At 41.3% G+C, this 12,326-nt stretch overlaps 1 protein-coding gene across 1 annotated transcript in view; it reads right to left on the reverse strand.

Moving 5' to 3' along the window:
• thsd7aa (thrombospondin, type I, domain containing 7Aa) overlaps positions 1-12,326 on the reverse strand; it is a 185,206-nt gene that overhangs the window by 38,885 nt on the left and 133,995 nt on the right. The window contains exons 14-17 of the mRNA XM_030411820.1: positions 7,178-7,356; positions 6,972-6,977; positions 6,518-6,651; positions 486-639 (exon numbers count right to left, since the gene is read on the reverse strand). Of these exons, the coding sequence (XP_030267680.1) occupies positions 486-639; positions 6,518-6,651; positions 6,972-6,977; positions 7,178-7,356 (473 nt within the window). The remainder of the gene's footprint in view (positions 1-485; positions 640-6,517; positions 6,652-6,971; positions 6,978-7,177; positions 7,357-12,326) is intronic.

Genomic DNA, 12,326 nt, shown 5'->3' on the forward strand with positions numbered 1-12,326 from the left:
CTTGATAAATGACCCATTCTTTTGACTCAGGTGTGTGGGGACAGGGTAACATCTAAGAGAATCATGCCAACTGTGGCTTAGGTGTAGCGCCAGTGTCTTCTTATCAGGTCGCTGGATTGATTCACCTGGCCTGCATGTTGAAGTGTCCTTGGGCACGATACAGAGCTCCAAACTGCTCCTGATGTGCTGGTCGGCACCTTGCATGGCAGCCAACACCATCAGTGTATGAATGTATGTATGAATTACTGTAAATCGCTTTGGACAAGAGTGTCTGCTAAATGCCCTAAAATGTAAATGGCAAGGGCAAGTTATTTCACTGTGAAAATGAAATAAGGCAAGGCAAAACAAAGACAAAAAAAATGTGACAAGGAGAGAAAATTGCCTAAAAAAATACTCTCAGTCTGATGACTACCTACCTCTGTTGCAAAAATAAAGCACTGTATGGAGGAGTAGCATAGTAATATAAGGTGATGCATCATTCTTACCAGTGGACATGGGCTCCAGGCTCCCCAGTCTGATAACACACAGTCCTCAGGACAGGGTAGCTGGCTGTTGCGGGCCCCCAGAGGCATATCTTCTGGATCACACAGGTAGTCCTCCACCTGCTCAGAGGGCCCATCTATAGTATTCAGCATACATCTGGAGAAACAGGGGTTGCGATTATTGACCATTATTGACCAATACTCTCTATTTATGGACGAAGAAACGATAATCTATTAAAATACTTTACATGCAGCAAGTGAGCAAAGAGGACTTAAACCAAAGTCCTAATTTAACGTCATTCAGTTTTTGTGATTCATTTTATATGATAGGGACAGATACCATATACATAGACAAGCTGAAAAGAAGTTGTCCAATGGAAGTATCACAGTTTAAGTAGAGGATGGTAATTTGTAACACCCACCCCTAGAAGGCTTTTATAAGTAAGGGTCATCTTGATGCATTTGGAGAGGAAGTTTCAGAGCCTGATTGTATAGACACTGAATAGATTTAATTACAGACTGATTGGCCTGGGACCAGGTAGTGGAATGATAGGACATATGTGAGAATACCATTGAATTTAGAAACCGCAAGACAGAATTCTAAGTAATTTATCATCTTGAAACAGCCCAAATCATTTTACAATGATTTTAACAGGACATTCAAATTTATCTAAATACTCCACCTCTGTTACTTACACCATTGAAGGACCTATGTGTCATTCCCAGCCACTTGCTTCAAACGAATGGGGGGCAATATTTCCCTCCTTTTCAGTGTTTAATTCAAACCTTTTTTGTTATTTATTACTGTAAAGACTGACATATTTAATGCTCTGTATGTATTCATTTACCCTTACAGTATATTCACCATTCCTCAGGTGCATTTTTGCAAAAAAATTACAAAAATATCAGCACAATAGTGGACACGAAAATGCCATGTAAAGGGAGCCCAGGTTGCTTTGATTTTGATTTGCTTCAACTTGTCTGTATTGTTGGGTCTAGTGTCTCTCATCTTGCTCTTGACAATACCTCATAGATTCTTTATGGGGTATTACTGTGCTTGATCGGCCAGCCAACTCGCCTGACCTGAGAATCTATGTCATATTGTCAAGAGCAAGATGAGTGACACCAGACCCAACAATACAGACGAGCTGAAGGATGCCTGGGCTTCCATAACACCTCAGCAGTGCCACAGGCTGATCGCCACCATGCCATGCTGCACTGATGCAGTAATCCATGCAAAATGTGCCCCGACCAAGTATTGAATGCATTCAGACATGTCAAACTCAAGGCCTGCGGGCCACATCCGGCCCGTGGTACAATTATATCCAGCCCGCAATAAGATATCATATGTCTATCATATCTGGCTCGCCGGTATATAGCATGCATACCATTGATTCTACAAGTCCCAGAATGCACTGCAACAGCAAGCATGCCCAGACCGGCAAGCCCACATGCACCTTCCCCCCACTATATTGTCCATCCGAGGTCAGAAGTCAAGTGAACATGGCACTGCGCCCTATCACACAGAGGTGCAATGGCTCGAAGTCGAGCGAAAGTGGTTGATAGATTTTCTGAGTTGCATGAACGAATCTGCCACTTTCTGGAAAGCAAAGGGAAAAACACCACAGAGCTCGTGGCAATGTCATCTTTGTCCGATGTAATGAAACATATCATTGCGTTAAACCTCCAGCTTCAGGGACAAGGATGAGGACCGGGGCCGGCTCTATGCAGTGGCAAGAGGGGGCAGCGCCCCCTCATATAAATGTCTTGCACCCTCAAATAAAAATTTTAGAAGTTGAGAAAGCACATTTTAATATAATCACAAAATGAATATATTACAAGTTGACAAAATTATCTGTAGTAGCAGAAAAATCCGCTGAAAAAGGGACAAACACAAACGATACAGTATCAGCTTCCCTCTCGTCTCTCTGTCCCTTCGCTGTGCGTGTATTCACAGGCTGCGCAGCACACACACACACACACACAAACACATCCCCTCAGCCCTCAGTAAACGTCCAATCGCTGTTGCAGTATGCAAATGAGCCAAGACGTAGCCTGACAGTGTAGTGCCAGGTTTCACTACGGCCACGGAGCGGGAAGACTTTGAAGAAGCAGCAGCATTACAAGCACAGAGATGAGTGACCACATCCACTGCATGTGAAGAACTGAAGACAAATATTCTGTGTCCAGGGGTGGGCTGGCCAGAAGGAGGTTCAGGAGTATTCCCGAACTGACTGTCTGTTTGAGGCTGAACCGGCCGGTGGTCAGAATGTTTTTTTTACCCCAAAAAATGGCCGCAGGCTAATATTTAGCATATTAAGGGGGGAAACGAGCGGCCCCTCCCAACTTGAGCTGATCCTTGTTTCTATTGAAATGTGATTGGCTCAGTCAGTCATTAAACTGTTATTTTCCTGTTTAAAAAAAGAAATAGGAGAGGGATACATTCAAATTAGCAAACATGCTAAAAAGAAAGAAGCCAGAGAAAGAGATGAGTGGGGCAGAAAAATTAAGGGCAAGAAAGAAAAAAAAGTTAATACAAGATGCAGCCAAATGTTCCAAATTAACAGAGCTTTTAGTGGTGGAGGGGTGAAGGTCAGCGCAGCTTCAGTCAGCCAGGCCAGTGACGACACGGGACCCAGCAGCAGACCCAATGCCGGTATGTCGGGCTGCATCGGGTCGGGTTGTAATTTTCAAGCCCGTTGAGAACACTAGTTTGTGTTTTTGGATGTGGTCAGGGCACACAGAACTAGGCTGTCCGCCGATCTGTTCGGCTATATCGGATCGGCCGATATTTTGCATTTTGTGCAATTTGTGAGATCGGCTTAATGTCTTAATTCACCAATCCGATCAATGACGTCATTGTCGTGTTGAAACTTTTTGTAGATGCTCCCACTGCATAGATTGCAGATGGCTTGTGTTTTATCTGTCTCATTTACTCCGAAGAAGTTCCATGGCACCGACATGTGTGTTTGCTAGTAATGATGTTGCTAGCTAATGAGTCAAGATTCAAAAAACTTTATTGTTCATCACATAGCGTTTGTTTTGCTTTTAAAAAACAAACAAAGCAAAAACAAATATGTCTCATTGGTTTAAATGTGTTTTATGTCTTTGTGGCTTTTATGTTTTGAGCCCTGTCACTATGTGACAGACGATAAAGTTTTTTGATCGGATCGTGATAGGTTATGGGTTTATTTAAACTCTCTAATCGGTGATCGGCCCTAGAAATCCTGATCATATAAAGCCTACACAGAACATTAAAGGTAGCCTATCAGCAATGTTACACCATACGTGCATAAATCATTAATCTGCTTTATCAGTTAAAAATAAAATCCATATTAGCTGACCAGACAAACTCACACATTTCCTTATTGCAGAAGAAAACATATTTCAGGAGAGAGTATGTGTTCAAAGTTAAAAAGATATTATTTGAATATATAGGCTATACTTCCTGGGCTCTATGTGCGGCACTGTTGCGTTGTCCTGGGGATGCCAGCCGTAGAAACAATTGTGGCAATTTCCTCCCACGCCTGTTTAACTAAAGCTAATTTGGGTGGGTTTCTCCCATCCCCATACAATGCCACTTCTCGGTCTTTTACGGCCCTGACGAGAACGTCGGTCTCCTCGGCTGTGAACCGCTCCTGGCGTGCGCCTGGCAAATCCGCCATTATAATAGCAATCCGCCATGGAACAAGCACACCTGCTTTTAAAGGGAATTTGAGATGACGATCTGATTGGTTTATTGCATGTTACGCCCAAACCACACCTATGAGTAATGTAGCTACTTCGGGCACAAGAGTCATTTATCCCACCGGCATAATAGCAACAGCGCCTGAGATCCGCCCACAAAGCTACTTGTGTTTTGCGTTTGATACTTGCGTTTCAGATTGTTAAGATAGAGCCCCCTGTCTTTTACATCCTAACTCATTTATCATTGTTGCTGTTATTGTTATTATTAGCTGACAAGGCCAGTGTCAGTCGTGGAGTTGATGCAGAGGGACAGGATAATGCCAGTCATAGGAGTGAGGAGGGGGAAGAGATAAGAGAGATATCTCTTAGACATAGCAGTTCATTAGATTCATTTTTATACTGTAAATAAAGTATTCATGTCAAAAATTACGGTTCCACTTGCGTCCATCATGCAATCGGATAAAAGGCCTCTCCAAACCAAGCTCCTGGGCTAAATTTCAATCCCAGCCCACCCCTGCCAGTGTCTGACAGACCCCTACGTAAAGCCCCACCCCAGGCTGTAGTTCTGCACTGTTTTGTTTGATATAATCATAGCATTTTTTTTAACAAGGCCAGCTTTCTTATTTTCTGCTCCAGCTTCCAGCAGCTCACAAAGAGAAAGTTGGACAGGTCTGATGGTAGAGCTTGACAAAGTGCAATCCACTTCTCCAGGTTGGAGTTGGACACATAGCTAACAACCCAATTCAATGAAGAAACACTGTTACTATAAGCACAGAAAAAAAAGTGCTGGAGCATGATGTGTACACATGATGACCCCTTCACATTTCTGACTGCCCCCTCACATATTCCTGTCTAGAACTGGCCCTGATGAAGACGTGTAAATAACTGCAAACTGGAACTGTCACTCCCAGGTTTCCAACAAAACATCAAATGTGAGACAAGAGGGAGAGAGCATTGGATAAATGCTATGATAATGTGACCGGTGCTTATGTGAGTTGAACCATGATTATATACAATTCTGTATGGACAATGTAATACTTCAGAAAGATGTGACCGTGTATCCCAACAACTAAACATATATAACTAAAGAGGTTATAGACTGTATCAACCTCAAGAAATATTTAAGAAACAAGACAAAGCACAATTGAAAACAGTCTGACACAATAAAGGCAATCACCAACATGACGAAAATGTCTCAGTACCTCTTACGACCCACAATAAGCAAATGGACTGAATGACTTTATTCTGAGATTTGAAACTCAGGAATTCTTCTCCAAAGAAAGGGATGTTTCAGTGATAATTTATTTTACTGAGCAGGATACAAGGCTGGTAAAAGACCCTTATAAGGTCAAATAACTTTTTACTATTAAAAGTAACTTGTTACGTTACAAGATTACTGCCATTAATAAGCAACTTGTTACGTTACTGCCTACTTGATGAGAAAAATAACGCATTAGAGTACTTTAAAATACAGTAGAACTGGCCAGAGGCAGACAGTATAGGAGGATCATTTCCAAATTCTTCAGGAATTGAATTGATATCAAACACAGATCAAAAGTGGTAAAGGAATGACTTAAGCTAGAATTTCTGTTTTGGAATGACCTTCCTAAAGTCCTGACTTGAACCCCATCGAGAACATGTGGACTGTGCTGAAGAAACAAACAAGCTAGCAAATCTACTTGTACTTCACCCAATCTGTTAAGAGGAGTGGTTCAAAATTCAGCCACAGGCCTACCTAATTGGTGTGAAAATGGTCAAGGGACATTTAACCAATTATCAAACTTACTGTGTGTATATTTTTGGTCACATTGTCAGAAAACCCATAATACATTCATTACTGAAACAAACTTCATTAATGTTTTTTGTGACAAAGTAGTATGTGTTCCACTCATTCCATCACAGAAACAGAGTTGTAGAAGCCATTGTAACTGAAGACCGCCATGATGTACATGTTCTTTCCAATTGTATGTAAACTTCTGACCACGATTGTATGTATTTATGTAAATTATGTTTTTTATTTTTGTTTTGTCTTATATGTATGACATGGATGGGTTCACAATGAAATAAGACAAATCCGTTAAAGAGATAATTACAGCTGTTTTGAGTCAGGCTGTCCTCCGTCATCATTGATGTTTGATGCAAAGTGCATTCTAGGATACTCTACCCACAAGCTACACAAGCCAGTTTATGCTTGATATAGGATAAACACGTATGGGTGTTTGGAACTTAAATGGCTTTAATGCAGACTCTGAATTAAATCTTGTGTGACTGATGCAATTACAAAAAGCCAATTAGAACAGAAGAGAGCCTGGGATCTGGCACTGTAGACATGGTTTGTCTCATCTTACCTGACTTTCCTGGTCTGAACACCTTCACCACAGTTATCCCTCAGGTCCACATTGCTGACCCTCCACACACTCCAGGGTTCCGCCACCCAGACGTACTGGCCACAGTTACTGAGGCACGGCACCACCTCATATACCTGAAACATATGAACGCAGCAGTTACTTGTGTGAGCTTGAGCAGGAAATACAACCAAAAAGTGTAAAATGAATATTGTTGTTGTATGTCCTTAAGCTCTGGGACTGATCTACAGTTATGGGCAAGAATATTTATTGAGATTACCGATGATTCCTGGGATTTGAAATCCAATCTAAAATAGAGTATTACTTATTGGACTTTTTCTATTAAAAAAAAAAAAAAAAGTTTTGACATAAAAAAAGGAAAAAATATTTCAGGAAAGGGAAAGACAAGTTCCAAAATTATTCCCACAGAAAGATGTAAATAACAATGTGTACTTACCTGAGCCTGTGGATGGAATCCATTCATCGAAGAAGAGAAAAGAGTGACAAAATAAAGGGTCATTCAGATAATTGTACTAAGGAGTCACACAGAAAAAATAGATTCAATTAGATGGTATTATCAAAAGTGACAAATAAGCAACCTCAAACAAACACTACATTGTTATCTTTTACTTGAAACAAAGGTTTAAGTGAGATCTCTTTCACCTGGTTGACATGGTCCAGTTTAGGACACGGTCTTCCTCCATTGTAGGGCTTTTCTCTGAGCCACTTGGAGCGCACTTTGACCCCGCTGCCACAGGACTTACTGCAGCGTGACCAGTTTGACCACTCACTCAGTTTGCAGTCAGATGGACAGGGGATGATGCAAGCCTCCTCAATGTACCCTGTAACCAATCACATAATAACAGAAATGCTTCAGTACAGATCCATGTTCCACTACAGACAAGGAAAAACCAGAACTGTCAATGAAATGTTAGCAGAGCTGGAAATGTTTTGGTAGTTTTGTGAAGATGTAACATTGGCTTTATTTGGTTATTTCTTTCATTGGTGCAAAAATGGGACATATTAAACATTTAAGCTATAGTTTGGAATTGCTGTTAGACTATTGTTGTAGATGGGGCCTAAAACCAATCCATGAGCTACACCCCATTTTAGCCTCACTGCATTGGCTGCCTATTCAATTTCGGATCCATTTCAAAATTATTTTATTTGCTTTTAAATCCCTGAATGGTCTTGCCCCGCCCTACCTCTCTGAGCTTCTACACCCTTATATATCCACCTGCTCTCTCAGGTCAGATGATCAGCTGCTCCTGAGTGTGCCTAAATCTAAGCGGAAGCTGAGAGGGGACCGTGCTTTTGCTGTGTCGGCTCCTAAACTATGGAATGATCTGCCTCTGCACATTAAACAGGCCTCTTCCTTGTCGGTTTTTAAATCACTTCTTAAAACCCATCTCTTCTCCATAGCTTTCGACACCTAGTGAGAGGTCGACTTGATTGTCTTGATTTTATTCCTTATTTTGATTATTTTTATTGCATTTTTTACTCATGTTTTATGCCTTTTAATGTATTGTTGTATTTTGTGCGCTATGTGAGCAATTATGTCTTTCTGTTTGTGATGTCTTATTTATTTTTTCTGTAAAGCACTTTGGCCAACTTTGGTTGTTTTTAAAGCGCTTAACAAATAAAGTTGGATTGGATTGGATTGGATTGTACCTTGTTCCTGTACAGTGCATGTTTAACATTGATATGCTGCATCCTATCAGTTCAATAAGAAAATATCCGCAACAATGAACTTCATCACAGGCATTCCTGAACACGAACACACTTGGTACCTGCTGTCAACATGTTTTTTCTTCAGGAGATTTTAATCAATAAACTCTTAAAGGGATATTCCAGTGTAAGTTTAATCCATGGTCTAACACACCGTGAAACTGTGTTAGACTCCCTCTCGAGAGATAAAGTTAAAGTTTAAGTCCAAATATAAAACCCCCATCAAAAAGCCACAAATAATGCTCGAACAGCACCAAACTTCAGCAACATTAGAAATAGGGTTCCAGCACATATTTCAAGGCATCAAACATTTGATATAGTTGCCGTATTTGTCGGAAAATATAAACAAAACTCACCACCCGAGAAGCCTTCCTTGTTGTGGGGAAGCCCTGTGAGTCGATTACCGAGTGCAGTAGAGTCCCGCAGTAATGATCATCACTGAGCTGCGGGACTCTACTGCACTCGGTAATCGAACTTTATCTCTCGAAAAGGCGTCCTAACACAGTTTCTTCACATTTTGTTATACTGGGTGAAATGATTCTGCTATCCTGAGAGTAGTCAATACATTATGTATTCAGAAAAAGGAACAAAAATAATCGGACCTCTGTGGCAGCTGTAGGACTGAGAAAAAACTGACCAATCCGTGCCATCCGGCCCGGATAGCACAGATTGGTCAGATGCTTTCATGTCTCGTTCTGTCCCCCCCTTTGTGCGTGCACACGTTACGTTTCACTGTTGCTGGAAATATTCAGCACACTCCTCTGTAGAAATACGGAGTTGCAGGAGAAGACGTTCATTTGGTTACAATGGCAGAGAAAATGCAGCCAGCGTAACAGCTCACCCCGCTAAAAAGGCAAGGAAAAGAAAGCCTGAGGCAGAAAAGGCTGCGACGAAAAAGGCTCTGGATAAAGAAAGAAGTCGGACTGAGTCAACATCAGTACGGCGTTTGAGCGATGGAGACAACTGGGGCATATGAAGGGCTTGAAAAGTGATGCAGAGGTTGCTCTCTTTCTGTTGGATAGGTAATTATTTGTTTTGTTTCAGGGGGATTTGTTATTTTCATGAAATATGTGAGGTTTGCCAACTTGGCTATGTTTGTAGCTCGTATTAGCCCAATGCTAACGTTAGCTTCTTTGTGTGTTGTTTTTAGCCATGAGAATGGCTAATGAGTTGGCCCAATTTCCACTGGATAGGGGTCCACTGCATTGCAGCTCCAATCCGGTTTTGCTCTGCCTTCCGGCAATCCCCACCGGTTGCGGTTTGAGTCCGCAACGGTGCAGTACGGTAGACAGCTGGCCTCACGATGTGTGCTGGTGTCAACACTGAGTGTTTTATTTTGAAAAGTAACCAGATGTAGTTTGTTATTTTGGCGCTTGACTTCCTGTCTGCTCCATGCTAAATTCAGCTGAATTGCTGCGTCTTGCTCCAGCATCTCCTTCTCCCTGCTGAGTCCCACTAACAGATGCGTGTTGAAGTTTGAGGGGGCGTGGCTTTGGACGGAGCACTGACGGGGTGGGGAGGGGGGGTGGAACTTAGAGGAGGTGCCACTTTCAAATCTTGCTAGCTCTCTTGCTAGCTCTCCAGGATTGTAGACCCTAGCTTTAATTTCAAGTAGTGACAGATTTATGGACATAGTTACTGTAATACTATTTCCAAAATCCAATTAGAGACACACTTTATTATTCCCCTTTAATGCTCAAAGTAATATATTGCTGTCACATGCTGCTTTGCAAAAATTTATTCTAAAGGCTGTCAAAAGGAAATAAGGGAAATGTAAACACACTACACATGTTATTGCAGGATCTAAAAGTACTGTATGAGAGCATCCAAGGTAGGATTTTTGACTGCATATTGATCTAACCTGTTGTGAGGAAATGTAAGGGAGATAACAGATACAAAGGATAAGAAGGTCTAACGGTTGGACTTTCTTATCTAATACAGAACTCCCAGCAAAACCACCAGCCTTTCTTGCCAATCCTAAGGCATGAAAGCATTCTCGCTGTTATTCATGGTGCTGATTCCAGATTCACCAATGCAGTTCACTCCAACTTCTGCCTTAAAGGAACCCAGCACCACTAATTTCCAGCTGTAGCCAGAGGGCACGGCTGTAGTGGTCGGGGGACGCGGGGGAACAGCGTTCCCCCAGTCTTTTTGGCGAGATTTTTTTTTTCTTTTTTTTTCTTTTGGCAAGATAATTTTTTTTTATTTGTCTAATACATTTTTTCAAACATTGCCTCTGTTATAATTTTCGCCATTGTATAGCTTCGAATAAAGTAATAATACATACTGCAATTCACAAATATTAATAAAATATCTAGTGTGTCACGGCAGGATTTGAAGCCTGTGTGAGGTGGCAGTGCCTATATGAGAGAGGAGAGAAGCAGCGCCGTCTCCTATTTGCAATGCCATACGTCTATACTTCAAGCATTCATGCAATTATTTGAACTATAATTTGTCACTTTTTGCCGTGGGGCCAAAATGTGCATAATTTTGAATGTGTGTTGAGAAGCGCCGTGTGTGTGTGTGCAGGGCCGTAGCCACCATTGAGGACACTGAGGTCATGTCCTCGGTATTTTTTTCCTTAAGTTTCTTTTCATTAAAACCGACAGTAAACAGGGTCGCGATGTGACTGCAGGTCTATTTTTAGAATGGCAATTGAATGAATCAGAGCAAAGATGCAATGTAGTGGTAAGAGGCTGCATCAATCCAAGTTATCATTTGTTGCAGCAAGAAAGGCAGAGGATGATCAGGCAAGGAGGAGGAAAGGTGAGAATTATAATAAGCTAAGAGAATGAGAAAAATAGTGAACGAGCCTACAGATGCAACAGATAGCCAATAGAGATACTAACCTGTAACCTACTGTAAATGTAGACGAGGCGAACAAAATGAAAGGACATGCAATGAATCAGAATATTTTAAGGCCATGTTCAGTCATAGTATGATTTATCCATCAATAATATTATTTGGATGTGTGGATGGATAAGTAATAATGTCACACATGGCATTAAAATATTAGGTCATGACTCAGTAGTATACATAGACTTACTTGATACTTGATTTTAAAAATTCAACAGAGGATGAGACAGGAGAGAGAGAGATGAAGAGGTTTAACCCTGTAAGACCCAAATATAGAAAAACCTAAAAGACATTTTTTTTTACCCTTCAGATGTTGTTGTAGGAGGCCTCTGATGCAGAAATGAAAGAGTTAAAAAAAATAATAAAAATGTTTATGTACGTTTTTAGAGAAATGTTGTAATATTGCAACGTTGGGCTTAGTTGGGAGCAGAATTTCTGTATGTGTACTCATGTTCTCTGAACAACAATCCAGAACAACTAAGGGTTCATTTGCAGGGTTGATTGCTTACTTAGCCCCATAAAGGTATATAACATTAATAATAATCACACATTCATATTTTTATGAAGAATTATATATTTTTTTTTATTAAACATTTTCTACTTTTTCTAGTGACTTCTTCATTCCTTTTTTTCTTTTCATGGCTGACTTTCATTCATAGTGAAAGTCCCAAAACAGTTCTTGTCCTCTGAAAAGCAAAGGTGAACATCACACTTGCTGCATTGCATGTTAGTGTATCCTTTAATGCAGTGTCTGCAGCTTCCTCTCCCTGTCTTCACTGGGAAATGCGCAACTAGGTCCTTGTGTACATCCAATGGGAGGTGTGCACTTCTCTTGGATGGTCTCTTCTGAGGAGTCAGAGGGCTTCCTGATGTCACTGTTGCTGGGCTCCCTTTGCCTGAAGATGGTCGCTCTCTCTTTGGAGTTTGGAGCGCCGTGGTCACCAGGATGAGAGAGGATGCTTGCTGTGCCTGAAACTGTCTCCTGTTCATTGTCTCTTTGCTAGACATCTTGAGAGAGGATGATGGTGTGCCAGAAGATGTATATGTACCAGCGACGGGATTTGATGGGGGACCTCTATTTGGCTGTAAATGAGTCCAACAAATCCACAACTCCCATGTACTTGTTGTTGGCACCAACAATGTAAGGCCTCTCAACTTCAGTGTAGGTTCGGCTGGCTTTGTCCCAGCATTGAATCTTCTGCACAGGTTCAGGTCCAGCAAAGGATGA

The sequence above is a fragment of the Sparus aurata genome, chromosome 3, assembly GCF_900880675.1.
Source record: "Sparus aurata chromosome 3, fSpaAur1.1, whole genome shotgun sequence".
Classification (NCBI taxonomy): domain Eukaryota; kingdom Metazoa; phylum Chordata; class Actinopteri; order Spariformes; family Sparidae; genus Sparus; species Sparus aurata.